At 46.1% G+C, this 14754-nt stretch overlaps 1 protein-coding gene across 2 annotated transcripts; it reads left to right on the forward strand.

Moving 5' to 3' along the window:
• Positions 1–5572: 5572 nt before the first annotated feature.
• On the forward strand, positions 5573–10979 carry PRNP (prion protein (Kanno blood group)). Of its 2 annotated transcripts, XM_084302190.1 has the most exons (3): positions 5573–5613; positions 6526–6605; positions 8296–10978. In XM_084302190.1, the coding sequence occupies exon 3, from the start codon at positions 8298–8300 to the stop codon at positions 9063–9065; it is 768 nt and encodes a 255-aa protein (XP_084158316.1). In that variant the 5' UTR covers positions 5573–5613; positions 6526–6605; positions 8296–8297; the 3' UTR covers positions 9066–10978. The 2 variants fall into 2 exon arrangements, with proteins under 2 accessions (XP_084158316.1, XP_084158317.1); XM_084302191.1 differs by lacking the exon at positions 6526–6605 and having other exon boundaries at positions 5600–5613; positions 8296–10979.
• The last annotated feature ends 3775 nt before the right edge of the window (positions 10980–14754 follow it).

Raw genomic sequence — 14754 nt, forward strand, 5'->3', positions numbered from 1 at the left:
AAGCCTCACAAAAAGCCTGTCAGCTTCCCAGCTGGAAGATGTGTCAAAATGCATGTAAAGGTGCACATCATGTGGGAAACTGTTTCAATGTGTTAAAAAACCTAATAGTTGTAAGCCTAAAAAAAATATAATAATTCCCCTGAAGGCTCACATTGCCCAAGCCCAGTTTATCTTTGCTTGTTTCACTGACACCTGGAGGAAAGAGGGCTGAATGCTCAGCAGAGGGAATGGTAGAAAACAAGGTGGACATGGCCGTGGAAAATTTTACCTGTGGGAAGAGGGGGAGATTAGGGCAGGAGCATCTGGGCTAAAGAGAATTGCACACACATTTGGTGAGAGAAGTGGGCTTAATTATCTCATCCTTCCCAAGCACTTGAATTAGAAACCGTCACTGGGAGTGAGAGTTTGATTCAGTCTCCTGTGAGTAAACGAATCCTGTGAATAAACAAAGCAGAGCTCTAGAGCAAAATTATGTATAGAAAAAATATGGATTAAAAAAAAAAAAAAAAAAAAAAAAAAAAAAAAAAGCTTTACAGTTCTCTTTCTCATTTCACCATCTTCAATCTTGTGTCATAGCAGTCGTTTATTTATTTATTTATTTATTTTTCTTAATTAAAAACAAAACAGCCTGTGTTTTCTGAAATTCCCATAGGGGAAACTGATTAGTTTTGCCCCTTTCCCAGTTCAAACCAGACCCATTTCAGAGGCAGCGCCAGGGACTGCAGCATCATCGCTGCTCCCATCACCCTTCCCACTGCAGGGACAATGTTCCAATACGTCACAGCTGGGCTTTTGTCAAGCTCCTGCATGCTTTCAGCTCGCAGCTGACATATATCTGGATAGGAACTGGCACTGAAGCAATTTCCTGAAACTGCATCTGAGACTGGCACAGATGATTTATGTAAAAACAATGAAAATGGGAGTGCCTTCACCTGCCTGGGGTGTGCCCTGGATTAATTTTAAGGAGCTGACCTCAGTGCTGCCACACTATGTCATCTGATCATGCTCCCATTTCTGAAAGTCTTCCAAGGGGATTGCAAGTTAAAAATAAATGGGAGAGGTGAAGGAAAGCCTCCTGATGAGTCAGATATTACTAGCCCTGAAAAAAAAAAAAAAAAGGTAAAGATATTCAGCTTTTCCTGCACAGGATCCAACAGGTCAGTCCTGTGTTACTTGGGGAAGGTCTGTGAGTAAATTTACAGGAAGCTGGATTAAAGCATCACTGGCTGAGTATTTGTTCCTGCAGCTTTACAGAGCTTTAAAAGAGACCAAATGCCGCCTGCCCTTGTCTTTTCAAACAAACAAGCAAGTTATTGAGAGGCAAGGACATAATGTGCTCTTCTGTTAAAGATTTCAGTTCTTCTACATGCTCATGCTCCCAGACACAGAAGCAAATTGTTCACTCCAAAGGTGCTGACCCTGAGTGTCCCATGGCAGCTTCTCCAGAGGCACAGGACAAGTTATTTTTAAACAAAATATCACACTGAATCTGAATTCAGACAGCAAGCTTCTTCCTTGAAGGATCGTGATTTACTTATCTATGTAGCCTGATTTCTCCATAAATTCATCTAGCTATTGCTTGCAGCACCCAGACTTGATTTTTTTCCTCTTTCAAAGAACTTTTATTACCAATGCTTATTCCAAAATGAAAAAATATTCCCCCCCCCCCCCAAAAAAAAAAAAAAAAAAGCAGCTATTTAAAAAATAAAAACAGTTACAGCACCTGAGTGATGTCACTAGCCCCAGCAGGGCCACTCCCTGCAAATTCTGGGGGATTGTACTTCTAGCAGATTATGTTTTAAAGCTGCAGTGTATCACTGAGGAGGCATCAGCCTGTAGTCAGGGATGCCCCTATCTGTAAAGAGCTTAGGCATGCCCCTGTTTGGAATAGCAGATGTACACCAACAGAGCTTTTTATACTTCTAATCAGATTGTAGCAAGTGGCTATATATTTATAGCTCTTTTAAGATAGTTGTCTAATAGTAGAGCATGTTCTCCAGAAGAAGCTCACATTCAACTAATTCAGCTAACTTGCTTCCTCAAGGATTGAGCTGTGGCTTGGAAACACAATAAGAAAGCTACCTCACTTATTTGCAAAAAGCAGTAACGTCTTTCAATGCTCACCCAGCTATGTCCTCAATAGAAGCCTCCCATCCACAGCATCACGTCACACCAGTACCTGAGCCCTATCTGCCTGTGGCGTGATTTGCAAGGATGTGCTGCAGAGACCTGCAACCCAAAGGTGATACAAACATGGGGGATGTAATTCCTCCCCCTGCCCCAGAACCATGTCTACATGCAGCCTCATTTGCTGGGGCAGGCATGAATTGATTTATTCTTTCATTTTCCATTCCAGCTTTTGGCTTTGGAACAGAGCTGCATCTGTTAAAAAATAAAATCCTGGAAACAGCATGAGATGGCACTTGGAAAAATTGCTTTGCTTGCTTTTCCCTTGTGTTTCCTCTCCTGGCACATTTTTTGGGTCGTTTGTGTCCTTGTCTGCCTCCAGGATTAGGAATTGGCTGTGACTACTCCTCCACAGGATCAGAGGTTGTGCACTTGCTGCCTGTGATAGAGTAGAGGTGCATGCATTCAGTGTCCTGCTCACACCAGTTTTGTAAGGAGCATCATGGCTTGCTTCCACCAATGGCAAAGGGCTACAAATTTGTACAGTCTTTTTATCTATTTATTTTTAACAGGAAATCTTACTGCACTCAAGAGTGGAAGAGGAACACCATTCATGAGCTGCACTTTCCCCTCATGCATTTCAATGCAGAATAAATGTGCAAGTAAAGATTTCTATGTATTTCTTTAGAGCCTTGTGGAAAACCTCTTTGTTCTAAAAATGGGCCCAGTGTGACATTTCTTTTTTGTTGGCAGGGACCTGTCTTTCCTGAGGTCCCCAGGGACTTGAACCCTGGTGGAGCTTTACCCTGTATGTGCAATGAAGCCCTATGCAAAATCCCTTAAGAGGTCTTTTTTCTTTTTTTTTTTTTTTTCTTTAATTGAACAATGGAAAAATAAGTCTGACTGAATGGCATCTGTCCCTTTCTCTTGTACAGTTGCCCCAGTGCTTTCCTTCTCTGCACTGCCATTGCCCCATTTATTCCCCAGGTTGCCTTTCCTCTGCTCTCATTAAGGCAGGAGCCAGATATCACTGAGATATTGCCTTCTTAAGAAAATCCCAAAGTAGAGCATTTTACATAAGAAGTTGTTCAGTGGTGATACCAGAAAATAAACCAATTTACAAATACAAAAACGCATTTCATTAACTCTTCAAGCACATAAAGGGAAGATTGTTTGCACCTATTATTGTTCTTGAAGGGTTTAAAGCATTTGCTATAGAGAGAATGCTTTCCTAGCTGATTCCTAGCAAGGTGATTGATGCTCCATGTTTTGAGCTCCATGACTGATGCGCCAGTGTTCAAGAGGCATTCGAATAATGCTCTTAAGAATATGCTTTAACTTTTGGTTAGCCTTGAAGTGGTCGGGCAGTTGGACTTGATGGTATTTGAAGGTCTCTTACAACTGAACTATACTAAATTTATTCTCTATTCTATTCTATTCTAAAGAGGTTTCCTGATGAAGTGACTGTGCTCAAGTCCAGATGTGTTCCCAGATCCAGGAAGCAACTGAAGGACAGGGATGGGCTGTGAGACTTGGTGCTCTCATCCCCAGCTCCAAAACCTGTCAGATCAGCCCAAAAATTTAAATCCAGTAAACCTCATGCAAACTATTTTCATGCCTTCCCCTGCATTTACAAGCTGTGGCCTTCCCCAAGCAAGCCAAATTGCCAGAGTGCACTATGTGAACTGAAGTGTTGTGCACGAATTACAAAAAAAAATAATCAATGAGAAGCAATGAAGTAGGGTCACATGGATCCGGGTCCTCTTGCAGCTCTTGCATGGCTCTCATTATTAAAACAAAGTCAGTGCTTTCTATTTGTTACAAGAAAAAACAGCCCATTAATGCTTTCTAGCCTGGCACCAACTCCCTCCTCACTTAACATTGCATTATTGCATCCGCATAAGCTGTGGTTGAGGGTGAAGATGAAGAAGAGCTGACCTCCAGCACAGATCGATACAGCTCTCAGGTTGCTGCCAGTAGAAATTTCACCCCAGGGTTCTTAAAGCAGAGAACACTGAAGAAAGAGTTTGTGTGGCTCTGTTAAAGAGATGTTGCAGGCATGCCGGTTTGGGTGTTTTCAGTATTGCTAACTTCTACAGTAAAATAAAATAAATCAATTGGCTGGTCCTGTTCTAATTGTAGCTGGGATCCAACAGAGTTTCTCTATTTCCCCAAACAAGGTGAGAAGTTCCTCTGAAACAGATTATGGTGGAGAGATTTTGTTTTTTAGAAGTCACTGATGGATTGATCTCAACCATCCAGTCCCTGGTGCTGTATTTCCTTCACAGATGCTTTGGATTTTAGATAGATAGTCCAATGATGAGTGCTTAAGCCAAACCCAGGGAATCAGGAACCATCTGTGCACCCACAAGAGGAATGAATGTGTCTACATATTACAGGAAAAATATTCAATCAGCCTGTAATAGCTGACCTTAATCCTGACACAGTTATTTATTTTTTTCATATAGAAATGAATATGTATGTCAAGCTCACACAGCCAAACCACTCAGTGCAACCCACTTCCTGCCAGACAGAAGTTATTTATTTTTTTTTTCAAATATAATCTGGTCAGATGGATAGAGAAGCACATGGAGCAAGGGGCTGGGAGTCCTCTTTATGGCCAGATGGACTGTGTAATCCAGTGGTGGCAACACCACCAGGGCAGCCATGCAGAAATCCATCTGGGTGCAATTAGCTTCAAGGTGCAATTGCATCTCCTAACCACTGTGCCAGTGTCCCTGGGTGCTAGAGACAACCCTTTTACTGTAGCCTAACCTAAAGGATGGGAATGAAGGCCAGGTGAAAAACATGCCTGAGCCATTAGCGCACTATACCATGCATTCCTTTATCCTCCAAACAAAGGGGGCTATATAAGCTTGTCATGAGCATCACATATCATTTTTAATTAGTGTTTGTGATACAGGCATACCTCAAAACACACATCTACAGGAGCTCTGCAACTGCTCTGCTGTTTTACTCAATCAAAACAAGATGAACTCAGAAGACAGACCCATCGTTTCTGCCGTCGGTCTGAGTCTATTTTATTCTCTACCCATCAAGCTGTAGAGTATCTCTCTCTGTATATTTTACAGTGGATGGGTTTTTACAAGCTAATGGATTTGGATAAAAATGGCAACCACTAAAAGCTTCCTTAGCTTCTCATGCTGTGACACCCAGAGCCCTGACACTGAGCTTTCTAACCAGGCCCCAAATCCCAAATACAAACAACTCTTGAATATCACTGAATACAAACAACTCTTGAATAAACCAGCCAAGCGCTGCAATTTTCCAGTTTTGCCTCTTGCATTGCTTGTACACGCCGGGAGAGATAGGGAAGAACCCAAAACGCTGCAATCTCCGAGGGGAAGTAGGATGCAGGCCAGGCTGTGCAGCTTGTGCTCAGCAGCCGGCTCCTCCCTCTCGCTATTTATTCCTTCCCCCGTCTCTGCGGCCGGTGCTGGATCATCCTGAGCCGAGCAGGCGGTGGTGAGTGCCGGGGAAGGGATTCTGGGGGGCACGAAGCCGGGCAGAGGCAGGGGGGCAGCCGGGGCAATGGTCAGCGCTGGGCTCTGCACGATGTTGACGGCTGAATCGCTTTAGGGGATGAGGGCTGCTCTCCCTTTGCTGCCTAAAATAGGCATTTCCAGCTCCGAAGGAGACTGCCAGCCTTAGAAGAGCTCTGCTGCTTGCTGCTACTTGTTTATTCCGATTCCGGGCTGATTCTGGTGGGAAAATGTTGTCGCTCCCCTCCCCTCCCCTCCCCCCCCCCCCCCCCCCCCCCTCGACCCCCAGTGTTTTATTCGCCCGGTGCTGTGGGAGCCTGGGGCCCAGTGGTGCAAAATTGTGCTTCCCTGGTGCTGGGGGGGGGGGGAGGGCAGAAAAAGGTGGGATTTCTTAAAGATAGGGATGCTATTATCAGGAAGCAGCTGTCATGCCTTACACCTCCCCCAGCCCTGTTTTTGGCGTCCCAGTGCCACCAGCAGTCAGCAATTCCCAGCATTGCAGAGGGGGCTCGGTGCGAAGCACAAACCGAGCGTCTTCCTCTCCACCCCACTGCGCTTCCACTTTGCCCTTCCCCTTCTCCACCTCCTCTCTTTTCTCCTTTACCCCCATCTGTGCCCAGGGCACTGTAGCAAGGCCTGGCCTGTGGTGATTTTGGCAGGGAGTACTGGATTTTCTCCCCAGGGCCAAAGCTGCATCTGACAGCCCCCCCACACAGCTGCGCACTCCCACACATGTAATTGCTGTTTGCAGTCGTTCTTTGCAACCTCCATTTTCCCCTTCCATTCTGCCATGCTGGCACCGTGGTTGTAGACACGGGTGCAGACATAAAACCCTGCTTCTACCCCTCCCTGAGTGCCATAAATCACCTGAATTAATCAATCATCTCCATTCAAGGCTTCTCAGATCAGTCACATCATAAATATTATCTCTGAACCAGAGAAAGCAGCTACTGAGACCAGACACCTCACCCCCAGGTAAGTGCATCCACATTCCCTATCTCTTTCAGGGTTTTAATTGTGTTTATTAAGGGAGAAGCTCAGCCACCTGAGGAGCTCAGTAGTTAGCTGTGCAAACGCAACCAAACCCCCCTTCCCCCGCCCGGGTTTGTCAGAGCTGAAGCACAATTAGGGGATCAAGTCGGTACTGCCGGGCTGGAATATCGTTTGGGGCTTTCCCAAAACCTGTTTTCATCAAGGCTGTGTCTTAGGGTTATTTTTCCACCCCTTGCAACTTGCTTCAGGAAGTCACATGTCTTAAAACGAGCTGCCAGCTTGCTGCTTTTTCTTTTTTTCCCTATTTTCCAAATCCTTCTTTGAGATCCCAAGGGAGCATTCGCCCATCCAAATTTTTTGATATGTCTTCTGGCTATTTTTAAACTAGCTGATCTCATCTTTGCTCCCAAGTGGGTACTGTGGGACTGGGAAAGCAGCAAACCTGGTGAAAAACAGCTGCCAAGACTGAATTTTCTCCTCATCAAAGGGGTCAGCTCACTGCATCCTCCCTGTTCTGTTATTTAAGACTCTTGCTAATGATCCCAACCAAAACGCTGTTGTTAAAGTTCCCCAATTCAAGATTTCCTAGATTGTCTCAAGCCAGAATTTTCTGTGGGGTAAAAGGGCATTACTACCTGGATAGAGAGAGAGAGAGATTAGTGTCCTTTTTCATGGAGCATAAAACCTTAGCTGATATACAAAAGGAAAGAGTACTGGCTTCAAGAGGAAATTGTTGTGGGTGTTTGCTCTGTTAAAAGCGATATCTCACAAGAGCCATCTGTTATCTGCATTAAACTTGTCTTTAGATTTAGTTGTGACCATTAATGCCTGCAAAAAAAAACACACTCAAGATCTAAAATGCAGTTGCTTCTTGCTGCAAGATGAGCCAGAAAGCATGCCCAGCGTGTTGTCCACCCTTTTGTATTACTGGACACTCTTACTGATCATGAGGATTGCAGTAACTTGATGCTCCTTTGTACTGCATGCAGCACCTGAAGGGGTTTTTCGGTTCAGGAGGTGTTTCCCAAAGGCATAGACCTGGTGTTTATGACTCCTTCACTGTTTCACAGGGAGATAACAGCTCATTAAAGTGGCATTTCTTCCTCCCACCAGTTACTGTAAGTGTAAGGGCCTCCTGGCATCCTGTATGCCCCTGGGATGCCAGCAGCAAAATGCTGAGTAAACAGCTTTGCAAACACATTAACCAGAAAGACACCACCAGCTGGTTTTCAGTTAAGGTCTGTTGTGCATAAAGAGGGACTTGGGCAAAACACAGTGAATTTCATTCTTTTGCAGAAAACCTCCAGGGAGGGGCTGAGTGTAACCCTTAGGTCTGGTTAAGCATTTTCCCCAGAATTCTTTTTTTCCACTACTTAGAATTGCTGTTAGCAGCAGAGCTGGCCCTTGTGGCTTATGGGAAGCTGTACAGGAGGTTCCAAGCAAGGGAAGGTAGAGATATAGGGGTTTGTGGGGAGGGAGAGGAGGGTAAACAGGCATTTAAGCTCAAACTGTTCATTCTGTAGCTAGATTAAAGGGGATGATGTGTGTTTTATATGATGCATGATTTGGATGCAAGCAAGCCTAAAGCCTGTCATGCTTACAAATGGTGCAGACAACAGCTGGGGGTCTCTGTGTCCTGCCCCTAACACACTGCTTGTCCTTGTACCTGCAGCCATGGCCAGGCTCCTCGTCACCTGCTGGTTGGTGGCCCTGCTCCTTGGTGCCTGCACTGACGTTGCCCTCTCCAAGAAGGGTAAAGGCAAACCCAGTGGGGGTGGCTGGGGCACTGGGAGCCACCGCCAGCCCAGCTACCCCCGCCAGCCTGGCTACCCCCAGAATCCTGGTTATCCCCACAACCCGGGGTATCCCCACAACCCGGGGTACCCCCATAACCCAGGGTACCCCCACAACCCCGGCTGGGGATACAACCCATCCAGCGGAGGAAACTATCACCACCAAAAGCCATGGAAACCCCCGAAGACCAACTTCAAGCATGTGGCTGGGGCAGCAGCAGCAGGTGCCGTGGTGGGGGGCTTGGGGGGCTACGCCATGGGGCGCGTCATGTCAGGGATGCATTACCACTTCGACAGCCCAGACGAGTACAGGTGGTGGAACGAGAACTCAGCGCGTTATCCCAACCGGGTTTTCTACCGGGATTACACCAGCCCTGTGTCACAGGACGCGTTCGTTGCTGACTGTTTCAACATCACAGTGACTGAGTACAACATTGGCCCCGCTGCCAAGAAGAACGGCTCGGAGGCTGGCCCAGGGGCAAACCAAACAGAGACGGAGATGGAGACCAAGGTGGTGACAAAAGTGATACGTGAGATGTGCGTGCAGCAGTACCGCGAGTACCGCCTGGCCTCGGGCATCCGGCTGCACCCGGCCGATGCTTGGCTCGCCCTCCTCCTCCTGCTTGCTACCCTCTTTGCCATACACTGATAGGGTGTTGCACCCTGGCCATGTAACAGTAAGATGTCTTCATGTCCCTGAGCCCATCCAAGGGGTTTGCCCTGCCCTGTCCTCACTTTTTCCACCTTTGGTGAAGAGCTGTCAAGGCGAGTGGGTACTGATGTCCCCCACTGCCTCCCTACAGGCTCTGACTTGGGCAACCACGAGCAAATTTTGCCCTGTCCTGGTTGTGACAGGACAGCTGCCCAGATGGAGTAAGATGCCCAAAATAGCAGGTCTTCACCACCTCCTCCTCCTCCTCCTCCTCCTCCTCTTTGGGGTCACCCCAGGAGTGATGGGCCCAACAGAGATGGGCTTGCCCAGCCTTCGTCATCCCTGCAAGAGCATTTCTAAAAATCCTCTTTGCTAAGAAGCAGGGTTTTACCTAATCCGCTTAGCAACAACAACACCAAAACACCTTTCCCTGGGACATGCCAGTATTGCAACCCTGAGCATGAATGCTCAGCACTCTTTCATTCTAAGGAGTTTTATGGGTTTTGGGGTGCTCCAAGCTAGACCCTGGGCTGCTGGGTGTAGTTTTAACCCTTTAATCCCCCCAAACCACCCTCACCATGTACATAGGAACATATCAATGCTGCAGCTGGCATGCTGCAAATACCTCTTGCAGCAGCACACCACCCCCAAAAAAAGTGGGTTTGGAATAGCAAGGCTGAAGTCACAGCTGCTTTCCAAGTCCCACCAGGGCTGGGTTTGGAATATCACCCCACACCACTTTGCTTTCAGCTGAGCCTTGCTGCCTTTTGTAGCCTGCCCAAAGGTGGCAAGTGTGAATGCCTGAATGCCCAAGGAAAGCCCCCAAAAGCAACACCTGCAATGTTACAGCCCGAGAAAATGCTTTTCTCCCAGTGCTATGGGTGTTGAATGCATCTTGCGCAGGTCAGCCTTGAGAACATGGTCATCATTTGCCATCAGCACTGTAACTCAAAGGATGCTAAAATATATCCAAAGGGATTCCCAGAGGGATCAATCACATAGGGAGGGATTTAAATCAGCTAAACCGGACTGATACAGCAAGCAGCATTGATAAAATGAACCCTGAGGAACTGGCGATGCTGGAAAACCACCTTTCACAAATAATTTGTTTGACACACTCATGGTACAGCTGCCATGGCAACGGCAGCTGTAACTATTGCTTCTTGTGCTTTGGTTGATGCTGATTTGTATATAGCCTGTAGCATATGTAAAGTTACACTTGTCAAGCTACTTACACTGCATAGATCTGATATATATCATGTATTTTGGCACTGAACGCCACTGTTGACGATATCAAACCTTTCTAAATGATTTTCGCATCAATGTAAGCTAAGTGGAGATATACATAAACACAGAGCAACAAAATCTTTTGGGATATTCACTGCAAAAGCAGGACATGGAGGTAACACGTACTTTGTGATACGCAACTGTTTTGTACATTTGTAACAGCGCATGCACTGCATTTTACCTTCCAGTACTTTTCTAAGTGTTCGACGTCTGGTGCAAATTAAAACAGGTGAAGCGAAGGTGCAAGTCAGCTTCCTTCATGCAAATGCCTCCTTGCAGTTTTAGCTCTGGCCATCTTGAGATCCCATGCCCCATCCCAGGGCTTTGGTGACATCCTGGTCTCATCACCTGTTTTCCCAATTTTCTTCTCCTTTTCCCTGCTTCTTGCCCACTTTCTCTCTCTGAAGCATTCTGTGGGGGAAGTGCTGCAGATAGAAGCAGCTTTTTTTTGCCCTTTCTGACCCTGCCTCCCATCACGTGGGCATGTTATTCCCCTTTAACACTGAATTTAACCCAGAAACCACAATCTGAGTTAACCTCTCCTTCCCTGCTTCCACAACTGGCTTCAGTACCATCCAACAAACATTTTCTAATAAAGCCAAAGCAACAGCTGTGGACCAGGATATCTTCTCCCCATTCGAACCTTGTATTCCTCCCTCTGCTTGTCCAATAAAAGAGCTTTCATGTTTGCTGTTTCAGTGGAGATAATCCTGAACAACTTCACATGAAGCCTCAAACCATACTTACTGCTGCCAGAAGTTGGAATCTCCCATAGTTCAAAAAACAGCACAACTTTTGGGCCACTTAGAATGTAGCGAAGCTTAAAGATTGCAATTAAATGAACTGAAGGGTTTGGGCACCTCAGCGTGATGGTGCTTTTGTTTGCAGCTTGGACTGGTTTGGTTTGAGCCCATGCAGAATGCTATTAATTGTACTGCAAAAACCCCCTTCCCACAAGGACACTAAAGGATTTGATCTTCAAGCAGTGCTCCAAGTAAACCCCCGAAGTAACTCTTTTTCGTAGTTTTGGTGGGGGAAAAAATATTCAGCACTAAATAGATTATTATTTCTGAGTGCAAGCAGCCTGCTCAGAGAATGAAACCACAAAAAGTCATTAACAGGGATCGAGAGCTCCCATAGGTATCTGGAAAGAGGAAAAGTTTTTTCTTCCTTGAAATTAGCTACTGGGTGTAACCACATTATCTCTGGCTGTCGGTAAGGAGCCCCAAATGGGGAGTGGGATGAAAAAATAGATGGCAGCAGGAAATGAGCAAATTTTCTTATTTGGAGCTAGTTACCAAAATGAGGGGGAATAAATAAAGTCAAGATCTCACACATTGCATCCTTGCTGTTCCAGAACAATGCAAAAAAATAGTGATGAAGAGGAGGATCTGGGGAATAAAAAGCCCCTATGACTTTGCTGGCTCTTCCCTAAGCTTCCCTGGGACTGCTACTCAGCTTTTCTCCTGCACCAATTCAGTGGTGAAAGCAACCCAGCTGGCAGCCAAATCCAGCCTTCAGCAGGTTGGTTATCCTAAATAATTGCAGTTGAATAATTGCAGTTGAATATCTTAGAATCCTCCCAGGTCATTTTACGGGTGCAAAGAGATGCAGCACCCCAAAGCACTCCACTTTAGCTGCCCCAGCCCTACTTGTGGCCCTGGGTAGGATTTCTCATTGCTCCAAGTGCAAGGTGCACAGGAGCAGCTCGTCCCCTCTGTCTCCAGACAGATGTTGCAGGATGCTTCCCCAAGGGGAAGTGGAGAAAATGTCTTTGCAGATGGCCAAGGAATGGCCTGCATGGTTGTTCTCTGCACGCTGGGGAAGCATTATTAAACTTTCTTATTAATTAACATATTGCAAGCTGAGAAACAAGAGCAACTTCAAATAGATATAAAATGGTGGCAGTGAAGGCATGGTTCTGTGGGATTGGGCGTAGAGGATCCAGATCCTGTTCCAGCAAACTGCGGCTAAGCTCAGCATTTAAAACAAAATGAAAGAGTGAGAGAAAGAGAGAAAGAGAAAGAGAAAAAGAGTGAGAGAAAGAGAGAGAGAAAGAGAGAAAGAGAGAGAGAAAGAGAGAGAGAAAGAGAGAGAGAGAGAAAGAGAAAGAGAAAGAGAAAGAGAAAGAGAAAGAGAAAGAGAAAGAGAAAGAGAAAGAGAAGGAGAAGGAGAAGGAGAAGGAGAAGGAGAAGGAGAAGGAGAAGGAGAAGGAGAAGGAGAAGGAGAAGGAGAAGGAGAAGGAGAAGGAGAAGGAGAAGGAGAAGGAGAAGGAGAAGGAGAAGGAGAAGGAGAAAGAGAAAGAGAAAGAGAAAGAGAAAGAGAAAGAGAAAGAGAAAGAGAAAGAGAAAGAGAAAGAGAAGGAGAAAGAGAAGGAGAAGGAGAAGGAGAAAGAGAAGGAGAGAAGAAGGAAGGAAGGAAGGAAGGAAGGAAGGAAGGAAGGAAGGAAGGAAGGAAGGAAGGAAGGAAGGAAGGAAGGAAGAGAAAGGAAATAGGGGAAGGGAAGGGAAGGGAAGGGAAGGGAAGGGAAGGGAAGGGAAGGGAAGGGAAGGGAAGGGAAGGGAAGGGAAGGGAAGGGAAGGGAAGGGAAGGGAAGGGAAGGGAAGGGAAGGGAAGGGAAGGGAAGGGAAGGGAAGGGAAGGGAAGGGAAGGGGAATATATAAAAGAAAGAACACATTTTCAAGATGAGTATACTGATATTGGGGCTAGCAACATCTGCATGGTAAGTTGAGTCATTCCCAAGTTCCACTAAGGGAAGGTGTGACCTCAGCACACAGCAACACAAAATGGTTATTTCCAGCCCCCCAGAAGCCAGACTTTTTCCTGCACTTCACTCAAAGTACATGAAGTTGCTCCATCCCCAGCAAGGCAGGTGGAAACACTGACTTTGGCAATGCTTGGAGGAGGATCAAAAAAACTATTTCCACCCACTGTGCTCACACAGCACTGAATTAATTGGCTAAATACTGCAAATCCTGCAGTGTTCATGGAGCTTGTCTGCCAAACAAACAGAAAGTGTTTCTGATTTGCCATGCTGATAAAGGAGAAATAAAGTGCAAATGCAATAGTTTAGGGGTAGGTTTTTTTCTGCTCTCTTTGAAATCTCTTTAGCAAGGTAAAACCCTCACTTGACAAATAAGCATTCCATATGCAAGCTAAACAACACTACACTTTTTTTCTACCAAAAAAAAAAAAAAGCCCTCTAAAAAGTGTAGTTTTAGTGCAAGTGATGTTACAGCTGAACAGTTGGCACAGAGCTGGAGGAGGGATGTGCAGGACATGCATCACTGCCAGACACTCATTGCCAAGCGGACGACAGCTCCATCTCCTGTCAGAGCTGTGCCCCTGCTCCAAACAGCAGCCCTGGAGATGTTTTTGCAATGCTCTTGTTCCCAAATACACCTCCCAAGGCAGCTCTGATGTCTCAGGAGTTGTTATTTCAGAGCAAAATAAATGAAAATGCCCTTACCTCGCCTGCAATTGCTTTCATAAAAAGGTGGTTGGGGAGAGGGGTGGTGCATGTCCCTATGTATTGCATACCCTCTGGAGGGAGAAAGCTAGAACAAGGTGGGACTGCATGAAGCTGTGGAATCTCTGAATTCAGGCTGCAAGTCAGATGGTTGAGTGGAGGCTGTTCGTGGTATGGGCCTGCCATCTAGCCTGGGCAGGTTGGGATGCAAAACATGGGTTGGAAGATGTAAATTCAGGCTTATCACTTACTTCACCTAAGCACACTAAAAACAACCAACCAACCCCAGTGCATTACAGGAACAGCTGTGCTTGTTCACCTAAAAGTTTACCCAGGCTGTGTCTTAAGCCAGAGAAGAGGTGACAAAAAGCCATACTCAGCACCATTTAAAAGAGAAAACCATGCTCAGCAATATTTGTCCTTACCTGCAGGAAGATGAGGCTGCCCCATTGATTTTTGGGGGGATCCCCAATAGTTTGCTTGGTTCCTCTTTGCTTGCAGTGGTTGCTCAGCTGCTGCAGCTCAACCAGGTTTTTGGAGAGGTTTAACCACACAAGACATAAAATAGAGACAAAAATGCAGGACCCAGGGAAAAAGGATCCCTCTTTTCCCAGAAGGACATCAGAGAGGATTTGCATCAGTTTCTCTGCTGGAAAGGCCTGGAGGAAAAGCAAACCCAAAACATCCACGAAGGGCAAATCCTGGAGCAGGGAGCCCCCACACCCCAGGGAAGGGACAATCCCACTGCTGCCTATGCTTTGGACAGGGGATGCTAAAGACTGAGACAGATTTGATCATATTGATGCTGGAGAGATGCGACAGGAGTTAGTCCCCAGGCAACGTGATCACCCTGAGTGTCACCCTCTCTGCAATGTCCCTTAGCAGTGCAGGCTTCCCAGGCTGCAGATGGTACTAAATATGATGGATTTG

The sequence above is a fragment of the Netta rufina genome (genome assembly GCF_964035555.1).
Source record: "Netta rufina genome assembly, chromosome: 27".
NCBI classification, from domain to species: domain Eukaryota; kingdom Metazoa; phylum Chordata; class Aves; order Anseriformes; family Anatidae; genus Netta; species Netta rufina.